The 26,643-nt window shown below is 43.4% G+C and overlaps 1 protein-coding gene across 1 annotated transcript in view; it reads right to left on the reverse strand.

The window, feature by feature from the left end:
* Positions 1–1,403: 1,403 nt before the first annotated feature.
* The window catches only part of ing3 (inhibitor of growth family, member 3), a 48,383-nt gene continuing 23,143 nt past the window's right edge, over positions 1,404–26,643 (reverse strand). The window contains exons 8-12 of the mRNA XM_083658920.1: positions 24,392–24,567; positions 19,289–19,479; positions 6,193–6,385; positions 3,580–3,618; positions 1,404–3,461 (exon numbers count right to left, since the gene is read on the reverse strand). Of these exons, the coding sequence (XP_083515046.1) occupies positions 3,345–3,461; positions 3,580–3,618; positions 6,193–6,385; positions 19,289–19,479; positions 24,392–24,567 (716 nt within the window). The 3' untranslated portion in view covers positions 1,404–3,344. The remainder of the gene's footprint in view (positions 3,462–3,579; positions 3,619–6,192; positions 6,386–19,288; positions 19,480–24,391; positions 24,568–26,643) is intronic.

The following is a 26,643-nucleotide window of genomic DNA, read 5'->3' on the forward strand; positions in this document are numbered from 1 at the left end:
CTTTTTACATGCTTTTTGTATAATAAATAAATAAATAAATCATAGCTTGAGGAACAAAAACAGCACTTTGAATGGGAGTCTTGGTACAGAAACTGTCCTCAGAGACGGGGGACAGAAAATGATACAGGGTTCGCCCGCATACATAAGATATCAAATTAGATCATAATATACAATTAAGAGAATATATGATATTTAGGTGATTGATTAAAAGACACAAAAACCTAAACCTGGCCTATTTATTTTGGGGGTAAAAAATATCAACCAAATACATAGGCTATTTGATTTTAAAGTGTAGCCTACACCAACACACATCATCCTGCAATGAAATATGTTTGACAAGTATCCTTCATACTTTTGCCACTACCAGCTACAGCAAACAGGCTCGTCAACGCTTTTCCGCGCTGGCCCTATGCTAGGTTTCGACCTAGCCTTGTTAAGAGTAAAATTCAAGCACTTTCAAGGTACCTAAACCAACCAAAAAGTTCCAGACTGTGGAAGCCTTTATCATCACATCTACAGTAAATGCAATTGTGAAAAATAAAGTTGACAGTATTCCTTTATACCCACAAGGAACGTACATTGTCACTGTTTATTTGACCAGATGTTCATATTAACTTTGATTCTATGTTTTGATCATTTAATGCTTGATAATTTCCAGAGTAAGAGATCAACAGAGGACGTATCTAGCTACAGTATGAGTGAACAAACAAGAACCCCCCCCCCCCCCCCCTTTAATGGTGTCATACTGCAACCCCCAGTCTTGGTATTTACAAAATAACTCCGATGCTACAGTTGTGCCAAATCTATAATATAGAACATTTTTACAATATGCAAACCAAATGTACTACACCTTTCATCCACACATCTTAACATTGTGTCATATTGGCCATCTAATTTGCATATACACCTGGCACTCCTGTACTTTTTGTAACATGCACTTTGTCTTCCATTTGTTTTGGACTTGTCATCTCATTTTTGAATCTATTATGTCTTTGTACTTTGCTTGAAGGATGTATTTAGTTTTTCAAATCATAAGAGAGAATTACAAAATGATTTATTTCCTGTGTAATCTCATATTACTGGCCAAATTTTATATCCATAAGGTTTATATCCGTAAGGTGTTAAAAAACAAAATCCTCTTTTTGTACCTTTAAAAATGATGGAGTGCGCTCAAAATTTATTGATAAATAACTGTGATCACCATTTCCGTTTTGAAATTGTCAAGTTTTATAACCCCTGGCATTGTATTTTGTCTATGTCACTGTATTACTATTGTTGTTAATAAGAAAAACGAATATACACCCCCACATTATGTCATCATTATGATATAACGGCAGATGAAAACTGTCAGTTTGCGGAAGGGTAAAATGTAAAAAGACAGAAAAGAGTTCAGATACAAGAGGTACCAAAACAACTTGATCATTTTATTGGACATCCCTGGGAACATACACACCATCAGTGCAGAACGACTAGTGACACACAGCACTTACACCCACTCACGCCAACACACATGCACACGCACCGACGTCAACACACAGCACTTACACCCACTCACGCCAACACACATGCACACGCACCGACGTCAACAATGACTTTGTTCTTACACTGTACATTCTGAAAAGCTTTTTTTAGGAGAGTCGGGTGTAGGAGAGGCCATTACGCCTCAGCCGTACTGCGCAACAACAGTTACTAACATCGGATACCGGCCGATCACATCCGCTAACATTAACACCTCTTTAAAGTCCGAGTCGCCTTTCATCGTATTCGAGTTCCAATCGAGACGCGGGACCGTTGGCGTGGGCCGATTAACACCTCGGGCTGTGACGCTTCCCCCGGTGGATGCTTCTTGTAACCAGTACTTATTTTGTGGGGTTGGGACCGTCCAGGGGTGACAAGGGGAAGACATATAGGAAGGGCTGAGGAATGTCTGGATGTCAGGGGAGAGGGAGGGATGGTTAAAAACGGGTGTTTTTAACTGCTGCCTCCTCCACGCAGCTGCTATATAAAAACACACGTGACTAACATGTTGCCCTCTGACCTGGGCTGTCTGAGACAGGCAGGTGAACTCTGTGTGTGTGTGTGGCCCTAAGAGGTACACTTGGTTTGCACATTATGGGCCCCAACAGAGTGGCGCAACCTGGAAGTTGGCATCTCCTGGCTTCCCTTTATTTATCTGGCCAAACATTCAAATTTCATCAAATCTGTTCATAGAGATTATTTCAGCCATCTAACCAAAAACCATAAAAAAAATTGACTTCCACACGAGGGAACCAGGCGATACCAATTATTACGGGTTTTAGGACTCACTCCTGCGAGACTATCAGTGTCCCAAATTAACTTTTTGGCTCACCTGCTGAATTCATTCACCTGCCACTAATAATTACTATACATTCTTCATAGTAATATGCCACCCTCAATGTTTTCAATGTTATTTTTTTTTGTAAATGGAATCAGATGCGAGACCAGGCCCAGTTATAGTTATTTTTTTCAAGAAAGAAAAAAAAATCCCAGCATTTTACAGCTGCTGCTTTCTCCATGTTAGTGGATGGGAATTTCTGTTTCTGGGCTGCAGGGCATCATGTGACTTGCAATACCGAGCTTGGCCACCATGTTCAATTTGCTTCACGGCCCAGAGCTTTTCCTCAGGGCTTGATTTATTCATAAGGAATAGTTTTAATTGCCGGGTGATAATTTTGAACCCTGGCACCAATACTGGCCTTTTATGGGGGGGAAAGATATCGCCTATCAATGGACAGTAGATATCTGATGGATATGATGCCATTCATTTATCATTCTTATTATTTTTATAATTATCAGTACAATGTAACACTGGCTATCTATGGGAAGACCTCAATCTGGGTTGATTATAATGTGACATTTTCATCCGATTCCATGCAAGAATGCATGCGTATGGTTTTATTATAAGCCTGGGTTTTCAGTGGAGAGTTTTTGTTCCAAAGGGTCTTCTGCCTTGACAAGGAGGACATTCTGGGGAAAACACAATCCTTGTGATTTCTGGGGCATGAAAATGATCAAGTGTAAATCGGTTGACTACCAGCTGCGCAAAGTATTAGCTAATATCAGCCTCAAATATATTCCTATTGGCCTTCAAAAACACATTTTAGTATAACCTCTTTTCTAAACAACTGCCTCTTCCAAGCAGCTATTAAAATCAGACCCTACATGCCAACCTCTGACCTGTACCCTCAGAGAGAGTGGGCAGGCAGACAGACAGACAGACAGGTGAACTGTGTGTTTATATGGCTGCTGTTGGAGAGGAACCACAGATTGAGTGTTTGGGGTGGGATGGGGGACAGGGACTAGTGTCAGGAGTGTTTGGAGCTCTATTTGTGCCTGCTGCCTCTCCTCTTCATGGCGGCCGTGCACTGAGGGCAGTACCACTTCCCTTTGGGGGCTTCTGTCAGGCCCACACAGCCGTAGTGGAACCACTCGATTGGACACTGGGGAGGGAAACATGGCAATGGAGATTACCACTCGGGTTCTGAAGAAACGCATGGAAGTCAGTCTGAAGGTGAGGGCACTCTCCATGAGAGAAAACCAAGCCAGTGTGATACTTACATCTGTATTATCACAGCCAACCATTTCTCCATAAGAGACCTAGAAAAAGACAGGATATGGTTTTGAGTTCTTGGCAAAAATGGTTGTTACATAGGCTTGGGCCGGTGTGAGAATGTCAAAACGGCTCCGGTAGCCATCAAAATATCTGCCAAAGCAGGTTATAGCGTTTTTTACCACAAGAGGGTGCACGACAGTCAAGTGCATGCAGTTTTAAACACCTGTAATAGCCATCATGGGGCTGCAGCGTATTGTCTAAATTAGGGCTGTGGCAATTCACTTATCTCCCGATTCGATACTATCACGATTCTTGGGTGCCGATTCGATTTATATTGCGATTCTTAAGTATTGCGATTCTACGATTATTGCGATTCGATATTACGATTTATTGCGATTTTTGTTTATTTTTTTCTTTTCTTTTTTCAGTTTGTTTGCTTTTTTACACTAGATTAGAACATGGGAAAAGTTGAATCATACACTAGAGACTGTATATTATATATCATGAGTAGGGCTGGGCGATATAGTTAAAAACAGGGGCAGACTGGGATCATAATTCAGGCCGGGCATTAGCTACCAAGCAGGCCAGGCCGATATGGGCCGATGCGCGTGAAATTTGGGCCGTTTGAAGCCAGATTTGGGCCGTTTGAAGTCCAATTTTACAATGAGATGCACCCACATTAACCCTGAAGTGTAATTATTACTTCAGACTAACTAATAAAGTAATAAAACCACTAGTAAACCAGTAGGCGGCTCCTGGCCTGCTGTTCAGTGAGTGGCCTGACTGCAAGCACCAAAAAAAAAAAAAAATCTAGATTTTTTTTTTTTTTTTTTGCGATTATCGATTCTGGAATAAAAGATCGATTAAAAAAATCGTGACATTAAAAATCGCGATACTTAGGTGAATCGATTTTTTCCCCCACCCCTAGTCTAAATGAGAAAGCCCCGAAGCAGCTGTGTGTGTGTGTGTGATCATGGTAAATGTGGTCCTGGAGACACCTAAGCCACTTCTTAACATGCAGTGGAATCCGTATTATAACCTGCACCTAGCCGGTTGGCCTGCATGTTAAACAACAATTAGCCGGCCTACGCGCACTCCCGCGACTCCGTATCTTATCTACCTCGACCACCGGTATAAGATCCGCTTCCACGCAAGCGCTGGTCATGTTAAACAGTGGAACGATATGATCCGCATATGTCCGTAGTGGGCGGGTGTGGCTCTTCGTGACTCACTTCACGTTCGCTAGTTTATTAATTAATTAATCGTTCGGGCAATTGCTTATATCAACGAGCAAACTCACGGTTTCCTCAAGTGTTGCAAAAACGGCTTGAATTGTTAAGTGGGGGCTAGAATGACCGTGCTTTCCGAGGTGAGGGCTGGCTTGACTGCAGTTGCAGGCAGCCAGGTCCAGTGCATCAGGAGGGACGCTGCTGCGCTGCTGGGAGATTCAAGTTGTCGCACTTATTACTTTTAGCTAACGCTACGTTGTTTTTTCATCAAGGCAATGTCCAGAAGATATGGGTTCATGAGTTTCTGCAAATGCAGATAGATAGGCTACAGTAGGAGCATGCATGCATGTTGTCTGTTTCAATAACGAAAGCGTCCTTTACCGAGAACGACGTGCCGACCAATTAAATATTCTTGCTGCGAAATCGGCCTCTTAATGACAACACTGGAATAAATAAGATCGACTACGACTATAGAGGCTATAAAGAATGGACTATAGAGAAATAAATGGATTCAAAACGTTTATTTAGGAAACATAGGCTATCAAAGTTTTGTGGGGAGAAATACATTTAAAACTACCGTAGTCAGATATGACTAGTTGCCACTTGTAAAATAAATCACCCACAGTGATTGACGAAGGTGCGACCACTATTTTGACTGCCTCATAGCTAAAGCTGTTTCCTATCACATTTCTTGTGTGTGATACATGCTACCGCCCCCCCCCCCCCCCCCCCCCGCCCACTGGCAGAAAGAACGGCTCATATCCAGTTGTTTCTTAACAAAGACCACTCATGTTTAGAAAGGCAAAACCTGAAAATATCCTGCTCTCTCTAGCTGGACATGATCCGGAGTTCATGTTTAAAAGGCACTCTATAGCACCGGGGAACTACCAGAGGCAGTTTGGAGTACTTTGCCAGGTGTTTAGATGTCTGTGGACAGATCTTGTGAACGCGATAGCGTCAAAACCGTGCAAGATGCAGTCACGAAATGTTACAGGTGTGTAGTATATGTGTAGTATAGTAGTATGTATAAAAATGAGGGTTGAGCTTGAAAATGGGCGTGATCCGAGCAAGGGGGCGCCCCGCCGCCCCCCCACCCCTTCTTCCATTTTCCTCTTGTTGTTTGTTTGTTTTGGTCTGAGTGAAACATTCTACAGTGTCTTGATTCTAAATAGAGCTGAATCGTGTGGTTTGACCAAGTCAAACTCTTTTTATAAATAAAGAGTTTACAAAACGTCTATGGAAAAATGAATGGGGAATGAAATCCCTTGGGTCCCCATGCCAAACCCGGAAGAGGGCGTGACTGAGGCACTATGTGTTTACAGTATGTGCATCCCCCTCTAGGCGTGTGTGTGTGTATGTGTGTTTGTGCAAGTGTGTGTGTGTGTGTACCTGGTTACAGATGCAGTAGCGGGGCTCATTGGGGTCGTAGGTCCAGTCCACCTGGCTGTTGGCCTCGGCCTCAGGCAGCGCTGAGGCCTGCTGGGAGAGCTCCTGGGCCAGGGCCGATGATGAGGAGCATGACGACAGTGATGAAGAGGAGGATGACGAGGACGACTGGTGATTGGAAGACTTGATACTGCTTCTGGAAAAGAGAAAGCAGAGGAAGACAGACGATGAGACTTCTTTCCGCCTTTAAATAGGAGAGTGGGCAAGCCCTAGCCTTGACCAATTCACTAGGGCTGCACAATATATCATTTTAGCATCGTCATCGCAATATGCGCATGTCACATCGCAGCACGTGCAATGTCAACTAATAAGGCAAATTAACTCAAACACATCATCAGAATCAGCTTCAGCTTCATTGGCCAAGTATAGCGACACTGCGGAGCGCGTCATCATTCAGAAACCACGCCCAAAACGGGGGGAAACATAAACTCCCCCCCCAATCCTGGCGTTCTCCTATGTCGCGTGCATGGTCGCGTGTTGCACACAAAGATCATATATACGGAAGATGAACACTCCAACTTGTGTGTGTGTGTAATCAGACATGCCAAGTATGTCTATATATATATATATATATTAGGGCTGTCAATCGATTAAAATATTTAACACATTCACTGCCAGCCATTTTTTTTTACTGTAGGTAGCTTCTGCCAAGCCGTTTTTTGAGGATTCTGGCTCATTTTACAAGAGCCGAGGATAATTTTCTGCTTGGACTTTGTGAACACGAAGTTCACAAAAGTACTAATAGAATGTGTGCTTTCTCTGTCTAAAAGAGTTAGTTTGTAGAGTTAGTAGTTATGTAGATATTAGCCGTTGAGTACAGCATGGTTTCAGCGTCTGAGACAGGAAGCTGAGATAATCGCAGTTTTGTGAAATTCAATCAAACAGGCAGAACAGTCACTTTAACCATTTATTTTTGGCATCAGTGAGAGATCAGACATCTGAACAATATAGTTCTGAACACCCTCTCTTTCAAACTCCTCCCTCCGTGGGCGTGTCTGGTGGCGTTTGTCACAAGCCAGTTTCTCCTGCCTGTCTGAGCAGTGAGCAGCCTCCCTCTCTGGCGGCCCCTCGTCGGCGAGTGTGGCGAGTGTGGACTGTGGATGGGACTCAATCGTTTCTTGGATTTTCGGTTGAGAGCTTTGATGAAGCTTTGTGCGATTCTAGGCTTTATGCTGCCCACCCAGTCTATTTTTGGAACCCCCCACCGTTGTGCCCGTGTGCAGCAGCGTGAAAGCGTTTTCGCCTACAGTATGAGAATGAGGCTCGTTCGTTTCTGGGTTTTCGGAATGCGTGCGATTCTGGCCTTTCTGCGGGTGTTTCAAAGTGTGTTTCACCCATAATCTATTATGCAAATTTGCAATCCCCCACGCCAGCACCGCTCTCCGCTCTCGGTGTGCTGCTGCTGGCGCGGCCGCTCTCGGGCGAGTCTGGTGACTGATGACTGTAAAATCGCCAAGCCATTTCCTTGAGAATGGCTTTCTCCCGCGGCTGTTTTTGGTTGGGTTTCTCTCTGTCGGGAGAGCACTGTCGCCACTTAGTTGGTCGGTAAAATAGATTATACACATTCAATACTTCCAATATTTTTATAGGAGACGTGGGGGGCATTGATCCACGTAGCACCGTCAAAAAAAAAATTTTTTTTTTTTGACGAGTCAACTCGTCATTGGCAGTGAACGGTTGGATTGTGTTTGACGAGTCAACTCGTCATTGGCAGTGAACGTGTTAATCGCGATTAATCGCATGATTTCCATAGTTAACTCACGATTAATCGCAAATTAATCGAATTTTTTTAATCTGTTCTAAATCTACCTTAAACCGAGGTAGGCTACTTTAAACCTGAGAGCTTTGTGCAAAGATGCACTGTTGTATTAATATGGGTAGCTATCATTCGTATGGGTAAGTATTTGGCCATTGGTAATATTGTTATTATTGCTACTAGTTACTGGGAATACACATCTCTCAGGCTGCACTGTGTGAAGTTAATTGGTGCTATCCTCTACATCTCTCCAGCCACAGACAGGAGAAGCTGCGTGCATGCTCTCTCCCCCCTCTCTCTTTCTCTCTCAGTATCTCTCTCTCGCGTTCCCGTTCTCCGTCGGTCCCTCTCTCACTGCCTGTCTGTCCATCTCGCTCGCTTTCTCTGCCTCTCTCTCTCCCTCTCTGTCTCCCCCCCGTTCTCCGTCTGTCTGTCTCTCACTCTGCCACGGTGAGACGAGACAGACGGGGAGAGCTGACGCGCTCCCTCTCTCTCTCACCCAAAATGCTTTCTCAATTTGAAGCTGAACTTGCCAATATACCCATTTTATTCCTCCTTTTCTGCTCACGGAGCTTTCTTTCTGCTTGCTATCAACGTTACTGCTTCCTGATTTCCAAAACTACGGCATGGACCAAGGCTCAAACATCACAGAACGTGCATGCGTTGATCGCGCGTTAAAAAAATTAGTGGCGTTAATAGGAACGATAGTTAACGCGCGATTAGCGCGTTAATGCTGACAGCCCTAATATATATATACATATATATATACACACACACATATACATGTATATGTATGTATATAAATATATATATATATATATATATATATATATATATATATATATATATATATATATAATATATATATATATATAATATATATATATATATATCAGAGGAGGTTTTTCCAGTGAGGCATAGGAGGATGGTCCTCCTCTATTAGATTGGGGATTTTATATTAAAATATATATATATATATATATATATTTAAAATATTTTTCATTTTTCATATTTTTTTTTATAATAAAATATCAATCAAATGTGTTTTTTCTTATGTGCAGACGCTCATTTTTTCATTCATTATATTCTTATATGCTTAAAATGCTTCAACAACAGTGACCTGAACTGATGGAAAGGAGAGCTCCATGCAGACGAGTCACTCTGGCCCTGGTCCCAGCGTGGAGTAGGCAGATAAAAAAACATTCGCCCTGTGGGCGTTTATTTATTTGGTAATTTATCTAATGAAAAAATATGATTGGTTGAAAAACACTTGCAATTCACAGAGAACACGTGAGAGTGATGTGTTTTCCAACCAATCAGATTGAGCTGGAAGGGAGCACGCCCTTAGCCTGGTGAAACCAGGTGAAATCTAATTGGTTGTTGGTTGGATAGATTGCTGACATTGATTGACATTGTTTTGTTCCGCGCTGCCAAATTCAATGGAATGAAACGAAACTTGTAGCAGCCTATGTTGGACGTAGTGAAGTGTTTTTGATTGATTTGTTCATCCATCAAACCTTTTACTGACAGACTAACTGTAGCCTAAATATCTTACTTTATTTTGAGGTGCATTACATTGCTCAGCCAGAAATTATTCCCACTTCAACTCTCTTTCTCCTGGGTGCGCCTAACGTTAAAATGCACCAGATGACAATTAGGGCTGGGACGGATCACGGATAATCCGTGACCCGTACGGATCAGCCCCCACGGTTCGGCACACGGTTCGGAACGTCGTGGTCCGCGGACCCCCCCCCCCCCCCCCCCGTTTGTTTGATTTAACGTTTAACGTTAGTGTATGAGAACGCCTGCAGTGCAGCCAGACACAGACAGGCATCATCATGGCATGCACAAGTGAGCTTCCTCATCCCTTCGCTGTAAAGTCTCTCTGAAGGCTGTGGCTAGTGGCTACTAAAGACAGCGTCACACAAACTTATTTCAACACCTCTGAAAAAGCACAGGAATGCGAGCAGCATGTTGCGCGCTGCACAAGATAGCGAGAGCCACAACACGCACGCACACACACACACACATACACACACACGCGCACACGTTTCACGAACACATATCAACGGACGGTGAAATGTTGCCTTGGACACATAACAACAAAACAACACGTGGGGCCACCGAGTAGCTTAACGTAGCATCAACGTTATGTTTCCAGACTCACCCGGTCTGGTCTGTACCCGTGTCACGTGACTACGTTAGCACGCAACAGCCAGGAAGTTAGGCGCAGTGCCACCTAAAACAGGAAGTTGGGTTGTTTTGCCTTCAGAGTAAAAGCATAAATTGTGTCATGAGAAAAAATATTTTTTGAGCTGTGCAGGGCAACAAATGGTTAGAGAAGTATAATAGTGTTAAAAATTCAAATCGAAAATCTACTTTTGAGAGAAAAAATCTGATATAGCCTATATACCGTAAATTTCGGACTATAAGCCGCGGCTTTTTCCCCGTTTTTTGGCCCTGCGGCTTATATAACGATGCGGCTTATCTATGGATTTTATCAGCTAACGGCCGCTCGGGGACCTCCAAAATCTATGGATGTTGGTATGAGGCAGAACGAGAGCAAGACAGACATTACGAGAGCGAGACCCTGATTGGATGATGTTGCAAAAAATGTGCCTCGCGACCTGATTGGAGCACTGTGCCACTACGCTCTCTCAGCCACTACGGTAAAACACCCTCCCTCCTCCCTCGCTCCGGGGGGAAAATGGCAGCGATTGAGCCTGAAAGACAGTCTGAATGAAATTGAATGTAACATTCCCAATTCTATGTATTACATTCTAAAAAACTAACGGCAACATTTTGGAAGGCTAAGCCACACAACTAGCTCGTTGTAATCTAACATCATGCTTCAAAAGATGGAGAACTGGCTGTGTTACGACGATGGCGGCGATTGAGCCTGAAAGCCATGTCTGAGACAGTAGCGAGACAGGAACAACAACAACAGCAGCAGCAGCAAAGGATCATGCACAAACCCGAGACGAAAGGGACTGTCCGTCAGGGCACGGACGACTGTGTCAGCAACTCCCTCCCGACTACCAGGAGAAAATTACAAACTTCGGCGAATTCACACAAAGAAAGATCAAGGAATATTCCATCGGACCGGAGCAGATCATAAATATGGATGAAGTGCCTTTGACGTTCGACCTGCCTCTCACTAGGACTGTTAACTCATTCACCGCCAAAGACGTCTTTGACGTCTTATCAGAAATAGCCATCCACGCCAAAGACATGTTTGACGTGTTTTTGTTTTTATGAGTGCAGCGCGTAGTTGAAACACTTACCCAGCCTCTGACATGTCATCTGGTCCCTATCCTCAAAGGGTAGCCGACAGCACGTTATCAAACACATACCGCAGCTGTTGTTTGAAACGAGGAAGGAGGAAAAGAGGAAAAACAGAGAAACGCGCTTCCTTGTACAGAGGAAAAAACGCCATTGAAACGCCTCTCGGCGCGCTGCACTGCTGCCTTGCTGCAGGGCGAACCTGGATTGCCTAGTCAAACCCGTGACGAACATGATCGATCCGGTTCCAGCAGCGCCTGGTCCCAAAGCCAAGCCGCGGACCCGTTCCTGTGTCGTGTGACTCGTGTCGCAGCATTCGTCCCACTCCCAGCCCGAACGAGAGGAGGAAAACGAGCAGCAGAGGAGGCAAAACGCTGATGGGGAAGGAGGGGGAAGGAGGTGCGATCTAGCTGCAGGCAGCTGTGGACAGAACTCTCTCTCTCTGTGTGTGTGTGTGTGTGTGTGTGTGTGTGTGTGTGTGTGTGTGTGTGTGTGTGTGTGTGTGTGTGTGTGTGTGTGTGTCTGTGTGTCTGTCTGTCTGTCTGTCTGTCTGTGTGTCTGTCTGTACACTCACACTGAGCAAACTGTATTGTTGAATGTAAAAAAAGCACTTCATATATATATATATATATATATATATATATATATATATATATATTTTTTTTTTGTCATTTGTGTCATAATGAATAATATTTACATGTCTGATGTCAATACAGTTCAAAATAAAAGAATTGAGAGCGAGTTCTGCATGATATTGTGTGCTGTACATAAATGCCATTTTCTGCAATTTCTTTTCTCAGAGAGACATTTTGGGTGAAAACAGGGTGTATATAAATGGCTATAAGTAGAGTACAGAACATGCTAAAAGCTCACTTTTTTTTCCCTGGTGAACCCAGAGACGTACATCTTCATTTTGAGGTATTGCAAATCACTCTGGTGCTAATAGATAATTTACTGTGGGTCTTGAAAGATGACCAACAATTATGAAAATCTTTGGCCTGTGCTAAATATTGGCAGTCCTAAACTGGCGGTGAATGAGTTAACAAGAAAGGTGAATCGTCCATCACGTTGAGAACCACAGGTCACGAGAGAACGAATTTCACTTGTGTTCTTGGCTGCACAGCATCTGGAGTAAAGCTGCCGCCGATGGTGATTTTTAAGCATCTCACAATGTGTGATTTTGTCTGGGGATTAGTGACCTGACTTTTGTTTTGTTTTGTTGAAATGTTAATAAATGGGAGCTTCCCCAAACAGCCATCTCTTTCCCGACAATCCCCTCTGTGCACGAACCCTTACATATGGTAATTACGGTAAACATCAAAACACCCGCGGCTTATAGTCCGGTGCGGCTTATATATGTAACAAACAGGCAATTTTGCTGCTGCGGCTTATACTCAGGTGCGCCTTATAGTGCGGAAATTACGGTATATATTTTTTGCTGATCCGAAAAATCCGTGATCCGTGGCTCAAAATCCGTCACGCGATCCGATCCGTGGGTTTTCTGATCCGTCCCAGCCCTGACAATCCATCTTATTTGTCCTCAATCTGCATTGAAAATGTGTGAAAATTCACCTTCTTGCAACAGTTGTAGCCTAAGCTAGTGGTTTTCAAAGTGGGGTCCCCAGCAAAAAGGGGGGATTAATCTATGTTCACTATAATTCCATCCATAAGTAACACAATCACAGAATGTATGACTATTTTGGTCATGGGTTTCATATAATGTCTGTGATAAAACATCTAAAAGCAAAACTCTTATCAGATGGGGGACCCTGGAACAAAATCTTATCTATATGGGGGTGCGTGGTGTAATTTGTGTGATTGAATTAAACTGAAATTAAGTTTGATGTTGCCTGCTGTAACAGTGTGGATCTATAAAGCGGTCTGTAGCCTAATGATTTCTATTGATCTTGTTTCCTTGAAGGAGACTGGTGCTGCTATTGAGATTACATTAGGGTATAGGAGTGACATATTTGGGACCCGTTTCTGGCCTACCTTGATGAGGTTAGGGGCGGTGGGTGACTTGCTCAGCTGGTTTGTCTTGGCCCCTTGTATAACCCATATGCTATTATAAGCATGTAAGCACCCTTATATGGGTGGTAGCACCATATTATAATTGTCAATCAATAGTATGCTTTGCTTTGTTTTCCAGCTGTGTCTGAGCTTTTGTTTTGTTTGTATGTTGTTAAAATCTGTCTTCAAACTGCAAAAGAGAAAAGAACTAGAACGACCGCAACGCGGACTTATGCCTCCGCCATTAGTTCATTCTGGAGTCCAAATCGCCATTTGAGGCAAATTGGAAGAGATTCCGTCAAGGCGCTCCTGTGATGTTGCGTTATAGAGCTTGGAAATTGGGTGTGTGAGAGGTCACAGTGACCTTTAACTTTGACCACCAAAATGTAATCAGTTCATCCTTGAGTCCAAGTCGATGTTTGAGACAAGTTTGATTAAATTCCGTCAAGGCATTCCTGAGATATCGCGTTAACAAGCTTGAAAATGGCGTTGGAGAGCTCACCTTGACCTTTGACCTTAGACCACCAAAATCTAATCAGTTCATCCTTGACTCCAAGTCGATGTTAGAGACAAGTTTGATTAAATTCCGTCAAGGCATTCCTGAGATATCGCGTTAACAAGCTTGAAAATGGCGTTCGAGAGGTCACAGTGACCTTGACCTTTGACCTTTGACCACCAAAATCTAATCAGATCATCCTTGAGTCTAAGTCGATGTTTGAGGCAAATTTGATGAAATTCCGTCCAGGCGTTCCTCAGATATCGCGTTAACAAGCTTGAAAATGGCGTTCGAGAGGTCAAAGTGACCTTGACCTTTGACCTTTGACCACCAAAATCTAATCAGATCATCCTTGAGTCTAAGTCGATGTTTGAGGCAAATTTGATGAAATTCCGTCCAGGCGTTCCTCAGATATCGCGTTAACAAGCTTGAAAATGGCGTTCGAGAGGTCAAAGTGACCTTGACCTTTGACCTTTGACCACCAAAATCTAATCAGATCATCCTTGAGTCTAAGTCGATGTTTGAGGCAAATTTGATGAAATTCCGTCCAGGCGTTCCTCAGATATCGCGTTAACAAGCTTGAAAATGGCGTTCGAGAGGTCACAGTGACCTTGACCTTTGACCTTTGACCACCAAAATCTAATCAGATCATCCTTGAGTCTAAGTCGATGTTTGAGGCAAATTTGATGAAATTCCGTCCAGGCGTTCCTCAGATATCGCGTTAACAAGCTTGAAAATGGCGTTCGAGAGGTCACAGTGACCTTGACCTTTGACCTTTGACCACCAAAATCTAATCAGATCATCCTTGAGTGTAAGTCGATGTTTGAGGCAAATTTGATGAAATTCCGTCCAGGCGTTCCTCAGATATCGCGTTAACAAACATTGTACGGACAGACGGACAGCCGTACGGACAGCCGTACGTACGTACGGACGGACAACCCGGATCCATAATGCCTCCGGCCTGGCTATCGCCAGCGGAGGCATAAAAAGGCCCAATTTTTTTTCAGAAGCTCACCAGCCGCCACTGATATATATATATATATATATACATACAAACAAGCAAATAATAAGCATGTTGTCCCCACCAGTGATGTAGTTCCACCCTTGAGTGAGTGCCATTCATTGTCAATGTTGCCCCCTAGCGGCACAAAGTCAACATTACAGTGTGACTAACAAACGGACGGACAGAGAGTGATCTTTGGGTAAGGGATGACTAAGCTGATTGGGCAGAGCTACTGAAAGTTGTGAAACTCTAAATGTGCATTATGAAAATCACACTGTCACAGGATCTCTTTTGTTTTTCTTTCTTTCTAGGGACATAAACTCCAACTGTGTTTAATACAGAAGCTAACTTCACTTCACTTGTATGTAGGGCTGCACGATATATCGTTTACACATCGTCATCGCAATGTGCGCATGCGCGATAGTCACATCGCAGAGCTGTCGCGATTCCTCGAGTACCTCGAATAACTCGAATAATTAAAATGATCGAGGCCAATATGATTCGCCTCGACACGGCATTTAGAGATTAGAGACTGTTTCTCACGGACGCTTACTGGTGTGGCACAGCGCTCTTCCGGTGTAAACACGCGAGGACACATGATCGCAGACAGACCAGAGAGCAGCTACTGTATAGCGAGCGGACCCCGCAAAATGGAATGAGGCGGCGGAGAAAGCAGACAGGAGGAGCCGGGAAGGGAAGAACCAGGGCCGAAAAAGCGACCGAAACTGTCTAAAGTGTGGGATCATTTCACGCTGAAAAAGGACACAAACTCAGTGGTGTGCAAGTACTGTAACGATACTTGCATATCACAACAGTACCTCGTCAATGCTTCAGCACCTGAACCGTAAACATCCAGTCTACGCATCCACCAGCGCATCTACGTCGAGCGGAGCAAGGTAACGTAACGTTAACTATACACAACGCTAATGTAAATGTATGCTAATGATTGCTACTTGATATTAAGACTAGTAGTAGTTGTGCTGCTGGCTTGCCACGTTGCCAATATGACTATTAGTAACTGCATTCACGCTGCATTTTTTTGATGTGGCTTGCCGTTTTCTGAAATACAAATACAAAGCTCAACCTAACCTAAAACGTTAACCTAACGTTAGCGGCTAATTTAACAGCGTTGTGTGTGTGTGTGTGACATTTACACACCCTAGACCGGTCGACTCTGCTCATGATGATTGCAAACAACTATTTAATTTGTGCATTTTAGGCTCCAATTATTACACCACCTGACCTGTTATCTTGCTATTCTGATATTTGTGTCAATAATAGGCAACAGGTCTAGGGTGTGTAAATGCGCATTCTCCAGTTTTGTTATGAACTTACCTAATAAATATCAATATTAACACATTGACTGCCAGCCGTTTTTTTTTTTGCTGTAGGTAGCTTTTGCCAAGCCGTTTTTTTGAGGATTCTGGCTCATTTTACAAGAGCCGAGGATTCTTTTCTGCTTGGAGTTTGTCAACACAAAGTTCACAAAAGTACTAATAGAATGTGTGCTTTCTCTGTCTAAAAGAGTTAGTTTGTAGAGTTAGTACGGTAGTTATGTAGATATTAGCCGTTGAGTACAGCATGGTTTTAGCGTGTGAGACAGGAAGCTGAGATAATCGCAGTTTTGTGAAATTCAATCAAACACGCAGAACAGTCACTTTAACCATTTATTTTTGGCATCAGTGAGAGATCAGACATCCAAACAATATAGTTCCGAACGCCCTCTCCTTCAACTCCTCCCTCCGTGGGCGTGTCTAGTGGCTTTCAGCCTGCGTTTGTCACAAGTGAGTGCTCTGCTGCTGGGAGCCTGGCAGCGAGTTTGACCAGCCTGCCTCCCTGGCAGCGAGTGTGGATACTGTAGGTCTCACTCGTCTCTTGGGTTTGAGAGCCCCGATGAAGCCCCGTGCGACTCTAGGCTTTATGCTGCCCACCATGGACAGTAGCCACACAGTCCATTTCTGGAAGCCCCCACCGCAGCAGCGCGAATGCGTCCCCACCTACAGTATGAGAATGAGGCTCGTTCGTTTCTGACTGTAAAATCGCCAAGCCATTTCCTTGATTTCCTTCCTTGGAGGAAGCAGCCGCGGGAGGCGGCTGCTTTTGGTTGACTTTATATCTGTCGGGAGAGGACCGTCGCCACCTAGCTGGTCGGTAAAATAGATTATACACATTCAATACTTCCAATATCTCCATAGGAGACGCGGGGGGCATTGATCCACGTAGCACCGTCAAAAATATATATATATATTTTTTGACGACTCAACTCGTCGGTGGCAGTGAACAGCTGGATTGTGTTTGACGACTCAACTCGTTGTTGGCAATTAACGTGTTAATTATTATTTCACCTCTTTTTCAGCGGATCACAGCGTACTATGGACAGCTTTGTAAGGACGGGTCCATCATGTTCAAGTGAAAAGATGAATGGTGCCACTGCCAGTTCTATGCAATTTAAAAATAAAAATGTTGTTTTTTCTAAGAAAGAAACTAATGTAGTTGTTTATTTGAAGAGATTTATCTTATTTTTTGGTGTATATTTACGATAAGCCTGTGAAAACACAAAAAAGGGTTCTTATCCGATTACTCGATTAATCGATGGATTATTCGGTAGAATACTCGATTACTAAAATAATCGATAGTTGCAGCCCTATCGTCATGTTGCTTGATAAACTCTCACTTTAGGGGTAGCCTACTGAGTGAAATGCAGGCTCTCACAAAGGAGAGAGACGCCCCGCTACAGTACTCACTCATTTAGTGCTTAGCTTCAACACAACAAACATGCACAGAGAGCTCAATTGAATTGTTTTTGCTTATGTTGGGTTGCTGACAGTAGCCGGTCTGTAAACGATGTGATTGCGGAGGCGGACGCGTCCACAGTTTGCAGCACACTATTATACAGCAGGCTGGCTGCTGTAACTCGAACATGTCCATGGAGTGGAGATATTTACTCTTGAAACACCAAAAAGCAAGACCGCAACTTCTAATGACACGAAGGCTAAAGTGATTACTGAGAAGTTGTCCGTGTATCACTGCGGCTGTCTCTCCCCTTCGTCTCTGATGTTGCATCACATGATAGCAGTTACGGTAGAGTTAATTATACATAGCGACTCATTTACACAAAACATGTCAGTGAAAATAAAAAGACAATAGACATAGCTGGGCAATTAAATGTATATTTATTACTTTTCACGAATGAATTGTTTGTCACCGGTCGGCTGCATGTGAATCCTCGTCTCTCTGTACTGCCGCCCTGCGTGCGCTCAAAAACCAGAACTCCCCAAATGCGGAGTGTACCACTTGGTAGTTTCTGGAGGGGGTTTCCGGGGGGTCAGACCAAGTGTGTGAAGTGGCAGCGGTGTTTCATTGTTGATTTATTGAAATGTTAGAAGAACGAAAGAAGTTGAAAGCAGTGATTATAATCAATTAAATCTAATGTTTTTCTGCAAATAGCATCATTGGGAGGTAGATTCTGGCACTCAATATTAGGGGTGGGCAATATATCAATTGTATATCAATATTGTGATATGAGACTACGGTATATGGTCTTAGATGTTGGATGGTAATATGGTGATACAGCATACATGTTGTCTTTCCCTGGTTTTAAAGGCTGCATTACACTAAGTGAAGTGTAGGCTAGTGATATTTTAAAGTAGAATGTCATAAGTCACTCACTTTTTCTTGTATGTAAGTCATGGAAATCCATTGGTCAAAATGTGTATGCACCCTGATAGATGACGCTCTGAGGCCTACCAGTAGGTCACAGCCCAGTGGTTGAGAAACATTAAAATACGGTACCTAATTTCCCCTCCAAAATCAGATGGACTCCTCTACAAAATCATCCCAATCATTCTAGAAATATTATTTTCTTTCAAATAGAGCTATTCTGGTAATCTGGTGAAAATCTGTATTTTTTCATATCGCAATATATATCGCATGGGCGGGGATTATCGCAATGTCAGTTTTTTCCAATATCGTGCAGCCCTACTTGTATGGGTAGTGTTTATTACAGAAGCTAACTTCACTTCACTTGTATGGGTAGTGTTTATTACAGAAGCTAACTTCACTTCACTTGTATGGGTAGTGTTTATTACAGAAGCTAACTTCACTTCACTTGTATGGGTAGTGTTTAATACAGAAGCTAACTTCACTTCACTTGTATGGGTAGTGTTTAATACAGAAGCTAACTTCACTTCACTTGTATGGGTAGTGTTTAATACAGAAGCTAACTTCACTTCACTTGTATGGGTAGTGTTTAATACAGAAGCTAACTTCACTTCACTTGTATGGGTAGTGTTTATTACAGAAGCTAACTTCACTTCACTTGTATGGGTAGTGTTTAATACAGAAGCTAACTTCACTTCACTTCACTTGTATGGGTAGTGTTTAATACAGAAGCTAACTTCACTTCACTTCACTTGTATGGGTAGTGGACACCCTGATCCTACGATGTCCGATGCTTATTATATGTTGAAGAGTGTATGGAGTGCTCTCTTACTTGGACTTGCGCCCCCTGGAGTCAGAGGCAGCAGTGGGAGTGAGTGTCTGGGTGAGGGTGGAGGCCAGAGCAGAGGAGGAGTAGCCTGTGGAGTCCCGGGACAGAGAGAACTCTCTCCCCAGCTGGAAGTCGTTGTTCTTGATGGCTTCGTAGCTGGCCTTGAGACTGGAGGTCCTTCTACCCTCCTTCATCTGTACACAAGTACACACAGAGCACATCTTCATGGAGGAATACGTAACAACGCTTTCAGTTGCCATTTCTCCTCCTATATTAGTGGAACTGTCACTTGTATTGCTATATTGTCCTAAGTCTACGGTTAGCTACTGTTATGACCATGTCATGTTTACAACAGGTTTAATGATGAAGAAGTGAACTATAACTTCTTATCTTTCTAACGATTTATAGTTTTAATCATTTACTTTGGATTTTTCTTTACCAGAGTCGGAAAATGATGCTATCGCCGCTCATTTAGCTGTGAACATGGCTGGCCTTGAGTCGGTTGCAGTTCCTGTAAGGCATTAGTTATCGATTGTCGAACGTCTCCAAAGCACATCATATGTCTTTCTCTCATCAAAGTCCCTTTCACTTTCCTAAAATACTCAGTAAAAGTACTCATATGAAAATAGATATGTAGATTGTTCGACATGTCGAAAGTAATTCCACAACGCTACCTGGCGTTTGCTGAAATGAATAAAGAGCAGGAATTGCGTCAGACTGGATGAGTACTGAAAACCCTGGCCGGTAGTTGGGGTGGCAAGATGCATCGATCGGCATCAATGATCAACGATCCACAGTGAAAACATCGCTATTAACTCATTCACCGCCAATGACGTCTTTGACGTGTTATCAGCAATGGCCTTCCCCGCCAAGGACGTGTTTGACGTGTTTTTGTTTTTATTGGTGCAGCGCCTGCAGCAAACACTTGCCCAGCCTGTCACACAGACACAGGTCCCTGCCTTCAAAGGGTAGCCGACAGCACACGATCAAACACATACCGCAGCTGTTGTTTTGAAATTGAGCAGGAGGAAAAGCAGAGAACGGGTAACGCTTCCTTGTGCAGACTGGAGAAACGCCATTGAAACGCCGAGCTGGAGTTGCCTTCCTCTGTGCCAGCCAGGAGAAAACGGGAGAAAGTAATCAAGAGATGTGTTTGATCATCGGAGGAATGAGGAAATGATCGATCAGTTTGCGAGGGCGGTGAGGACGTGTTGAATAGCCGAGGGGAAAACGGGAACGATCATAGATATGACAGGGAGACATGGACGAGGACGGTGTACCAGAACAAATCAAAATAAACACAGGAACAGCTAGGCAGCAGCGGGCAGAAGGCACTCACAGCAGCCCGCTGTCCTTCTCAAGAGCTCTTCAGTTGGTTCATGAAATCGCTGGGCTGCTCGCCCTCCAGTGTTGTTCCTGGCCAATCCCAGCGCCACAGGGCGTGGTTATTGCTTATCCTATGTTGGGTTAGAAATCTAAAAGGGGGATCGTGTGTGTGTGTGTGTGTGTGTGTGTGTGTGTGTGTGTGTGTGTGTGTGTGTGTGTCTGTCTGTCTGTCTGTCTGTCTGTCTGTCTGTCGGTGTGTCTGTCTGTCTGTCTGTCTGTCTGTCTGTCTGCACACTCACACCGAGTAAACTGTATTGTTGAATGTAAAAAAAAAAGCACTTCATGTGTGTATATATATATATATATATATATATTATTTTTTTTGTCATTTGTGTCCTAACGAATAATATTTACATGTCTGATGTCAATACAGTTCAAAATAAAAGAATTGAGAGTGAGTTATGCCTGAGATTGTGCCCTTTTACAAAAATGCTTTTTTCTCCCTTTTCTCTTCCCAGACAGGCTTTTTTGGTGAACATGGGGTGTATAAAAAGGGTTATAAGTAGAGTACAGAACATGCTAAAAGCTAACTTTCTTTTTGGGGGTGAAAGTAGAGACTTAGATCTTCATTTCGAGGTATTGGACATCACTGTAGTCCTAGTACAGAATTTACTGTGGGTCTTGAAAGATGACCAAACATTATGGAAATACTTGGCCTGTGCCAAAAATGCCAGTCAGATATTGGCAGTGAATGAGTTAACACGTTCACTGCCAATGACGTGTTAATACGTCAAAAAAAATCCAACGGTTGACTGCCAATGACGTGTTAATACGTCAAAAAAAAAGATTTTTTTTTTTGACCGTGGGATGTGCATCTAACCCTTTTACATCTCTTATATAAATATTGGAGCCACCGAACGTGTACAACCCATTCCACCGACCCACTAAGTGGCGACAGTGCTCTCCCAGACTAGAAAAAGCAGAGCCAAAACTGCAGGGGAACGCGCGATGAAACCATTCTCATACTGTAGAATGGATTGGCGAAAACGCTTTCGCTTTCGCGCTGATTGCTGGCGGTGAGGGATTGCAAATTTGCATAATAGATTACGGGTGGAACACACTTTGAAACACGCAGCATAAATAAGACCAGAATCGCAAAAGCTTCATCAAAGCTCTCAACCGAAACTCCAAGAAACGAGCGAGCCCATCCAGACTTGCCCAGCGGCCGCCAGCAGACAGGAGCAGCAGCAAAGCAGTGAGCCTGGTGACGCGTTACAGCAGCAGCAGAAACGAGCTTATGACACGCCCGCTGCAGCCAAGAAGAACACACACGGAGGGAGGAGTTTGAAGGAGAGGGGTGTTTCCTGCTGTTATGGAGGAAATTACTGTTCAAAACTATTGTTTAGATGTCTGACGTCTTACTGATGCCAAAAATGAATGGTTAAAGTGACTGTTCTATCGAATTTCACAAAAAGCTATTTATCTCAGCTTAAATTTTCAGACGCTGAAACCATGCTGTATTCAAGTGCTAATTAGGGATGCACGATAATTATCGGACCGATAAATTATCGGCCAATATGGCCATTTGCGTTATTATTTATTATTCCGATAATGGCCTTTTTCCGATAAATTATCCGATAATAATCCTGCTTTATTTTTTGCCTCGGAAGCGGAGCTTTTGTTGTCGCACATTCGTGACATCACAGCTGCGACGCAAACATGGCTGCTGCCAGTGTGCTGCAGTTTCAAAATTATCAAGCTACTGTAATTTGCAATCCATGTCCCACACAGGTTCCGAGAGGAGGGGAAACCAATAAGCTGGCATTACGTTAAACCAAAGCTGGCGATGATGCAGCGGATATGTTTGTTGTTATTGTTAGCGAGTTTTGTTAGCATTAGCTCGTCGTGCGGCCTACCCTGCAGACTCGTCCGCTTGGCAGACAAAATGCTTGTGACATTTACAGTCTGTGGCTTGTGATCAAACAGCCCCGCAAAAGCACTTAATACACAGAGCTGGCGTAAACTTATAGAAACTAATGGAAACCCCTTTACCCGAAATGAAACATCCAGGGATTGTGTATTTAACTCGCAACCACTCGCTAACGTTAAGCTAACCGCGCTAGTTAGCGTTAGCTGCTGGACAGAGCCATCTAACAGCCAATAATGAAAACAAAGGCGCAGTCGCGCGCACATTAGGCTACATAAAAAGCATCAGTCAGTCAACATAGGGTTCTTTTCTTTAATCTGGTGGCAGCATTTTTCAGTAAAAAGTGAAACGACACAGATGGTTTATAGTGCCTGCCCCATTCATTGGGCCCAGGCTACAACTCACTGAGAACTGGAACCCATGCAAAATTTTAACAGATCAGTATGACAAGTCTAAATTACTATGCCTTTTGTCATTGTGTTTTATCTGCAGACTAAGCAGCTTGGCTTTCCGTTATATAAAAGCCTTTATTTTTGTATTGACTATAATTGAGTGATACACTTTATTAAAACAATCATATTATATCAGAAGTTTTCTTCGTTTTGCGTTCACAGTGATGTCAGTTAGATTTGGTTAGGTCAGAACTATGCTCACTACATCCATACATCTACCCTAACCCTTTTTTAACCCCAGGTGTGCATAAAATACAGGTTAAAAACTAAAAATATATATATATATATTTTTTTTTTTATATAATAATTATCGGTTATATCGTATCGGTTATCGGCCAAGAAGAATATATTTATCGGTTATCGTATCGGCTCTAAAAATCCATATCGTGCATCCCTAGTGCTAATGCCTACATAACTACTAACTCTACAAACTAACTCTTTTAGACAGAGAAAGCACACATTCTATTAGTTCTTTTGAGATATTTTGTGTTCACAAAATCTTAGCAGAAAAGAATCCTCGGGTCTTGAAAGATGAGCCAGAATCCTCAAAAAAACCCTCTGGCAGAAGCTACCTACAGTAAAAAAAAAAACGGCTGGCAGTGAATGTGTTAATCGATATGAGCCGCTATTAAAAGAAATAAACATTACGCTTTCATTAAAAAGAATAGATTGTTTTTCATTTACATGTCTAAGAGCGCAACAATAAAATTGTCAAATGATATTTTAGTTGCTTGGATTATTTAACTGATTGTGGGCATATCGTCTAAATATCGTTCGCAGCCCGCTGAATCGAATCGCATCGTATCAGACTTTGTGATATCGGCAAAAATCATATCGTTGTCAAATTAATCGAGATCGGATCTCATCGTGATCAAACTTGTGATTCCCACCCCTAGCCGGTACCTTTACAACCGGTACTAGCGCTCCTGAATGGCAATGCAGATTTAGGTGCCTCATTTAGGTTGCCTCATTTAGGTGCCATGCCCGAGCTGAGGGAAATAAGCACCCTCCCGTGCTGGGAAACCGCTGCTCCACGCACCTTCACTAATGTTATTGGTTGGAGCGCGCTGCTTGAAATCCTCTTTACAAAAAACACTTTAAATATGCGTCAAATATCAAAAAGCATAGGCACCGGTATCATTAAAAAAAATCGTTTTAGCACTGATATTGGAAAAATACATCCCTAAGGGTGACCGACTTTGGACCTTTGGTGACGTTGTTTAACGGAAACATGGCTGTCTAAGGCAGCTGGCAACGTACTTGGCACAGGAAGATGATGACGCCGGTGTACACCAGGAGCACCCTGTTTTGCCAAGCGCCGGGTCACACAACTTGCATTGACTTCATGCCTGGCTGCTCGCGAGGCAAAGTGAGTGTGATAAGCTGTCCTGTGTGGCTGACCTGTGCGGTGGCCTGGACAGCTTGTGCAGCAGCCATAGTGATGGCCCCGGCCGCAGCCCCGGGCCCAGGCACAGCAGGCAGAGAGCTGAGGGTGTAGGAGGCCAGCGGCTGGGACGAGTTGACGCTGTACACGTTGTTGTTGGTGGATGACGACGACGTACTGTTGGTCCGCACGCCTGGACAACACAATGGGAAGAGAGTATAGCAGTGAGGACCTCAGGGTTCCCACACCTTCTTAAACAGCAAATTCAAGGACTATTCAAGGACTTTCCAGGCCCAATTCCCTCAGATTCAAGTATCCAACAGGGGATAGTTTGAGACACACATCAAGGTTAACTACTGTGACAACACAAGAGTTTTTATTATGAGAACTATCAGGCTTTACAGAAGCTTGCAGATGATTAAAAAGAGAGGCTTGAATGTGTGAACACTTTACAATTGTGCTGGGTTAGAAGACGTTAAAGTCCCTGGAAACCAGAAATATTTTATTATTATTTAGCATTTTGAGTTCATCACATCACAGGAACCTATGTTAACACATTCACTGCCAGCAGTTTTTCCAATACTGTAGGTAGCTTCTGCCAAGGGTTTTTTTTAGGATTCTGGCTCATCTTTCAAGAGCCGAGGATTATTTTCTGCTAGGACTTTGTGAACACAAAATATCTCAAAAGAACTAATAGAATGTGTGCTTTCTCTGTCTAAAAGAGTTAGTTTTTATCATGTTCTGTTATGTAGGCATTAGCAGTTTAGCAGAGTTTTGAGATAAATGGATTTTTAGAACCACCTCACATGCCTGTGATTATGATTATTAAGTGTGTATACTGTATTGTGTTTGTGTGTTTGTGTGTGTGTGCGTGCGTGATTCGATAGAACAGGCAGAACAGTCACTTTAACCATTTATTTTTGGCATCAGTGAGACATCAGACATCTAAACAATATAGTTCTGAACAGTAATTTCCTCCATAACAGCACCCCCACCCCCCTCTCCTTCAAACTCCTCCCTCCGTGGGTGTGTCTCTGGTGGCTTTGCAGCGTTTGTCACAGGCGAGTCTCTGCTCTGCTGCCTGTCTGTGCTGCCTGGCTGCTGGCGGCCGCTCGTCGGGCGAGTCTGGATGGGGCTCGTTCGTTTCTGGGTTTTCGGTTGTGTGGTGGGATGAAGCTGGGTGCGATTCTGGGCTTTCTGCTGGTGTTTCAAAGTGTGTTGCACACAGAGTCTATTTTTGGAATCGCCCACCGTTGTGCGCCAGCGCGAAAGCGTTTTCGCCAAACCATTTTCATGAGAATGGCTTCCTCACGCTTTTTCCTGGTGTTTTTGCTCGGCTTCCTCTAGTCTGGAGAGCACTGTCGCCACTTAGTGGGTTGGTAAAATAGGTTATACACATCCAATAGCTCCCACGGCAGTCAACTGTTGGATTTTTTTTGACGAGATAACTCGTCGACGGCAGTGAACGTGTTAACTCAATGAGTGCCAATGACGACTATCGTCGTCAATTCAAATAGTAACGTAGAGTGCCAATGACGACTAAAGTCGTCAATTGCGTTTTTTGACGGTGGGACGTGGATCAAAGCCAGATGCATCTCCTGTAAAAATATGGGCGATGTCGAATGTGTAAAAGCTATTTTACGGACCCATTAGGTGGCGACAGTGCTCTCCAGATTAGAGAAAGGTGAGGAAAAAACAGAGAAGAAGTCATGGGGAAACGGAAACCGCATCGGTATGCATCGATATGCATGAAGCATAACGTTAGCTGTGCCTGTGAACAGCAGCCAATCTGCTGCCACAATTGAGCCCCTCCGTCTCCGCTGCGATAGCCCCTCCACAGGATTAGTTGCCGACACCAGCGTCTTTCTGAAAAGTTACATTATTCTCAGCTGGAAGCGCTGGGAGCCGGCGACAAAAACGGCGGAATTCTGTGAAAAAGCTGGGACTCGCCTGACACACGCAGCAGAGCGAGCAGAGCCACCAGAGACACTCCCACGGAGGAGGAGTTTGCAGTTGAGGGGGGTGGGGGTGCTGTTTTATTGAAGGAAATTACTGTTCAGATGTTTCAGGTCAGAAAATATTAGCTTCAGAGTCAGTGATTTGCTTGAAATGCTTCATTTCACAAAAGGCTCATTATCTCAGCTTCTAGATGGAAACGTCTGTTTTTGGTGAAATCAACCTACTGTATCTTCTCCGGCTGATAACTAAAGAACGGAAAATGATATCAATAAACTTTTTTTTGCTGATGATACAATAGAGTCTCATCGTT

This window comes from Poromitra crassiceps (assembly GCF_964638095.1).
Source record: "Poromitra crassiceps genome assembly, chromosome: 2".
Lineage (NCBI taxonomy): Eukaryota > Metazoa > Chordata > Actinopteri > Beryciformes > Melamphaidae > Poromitra > Poromitra crassiceps.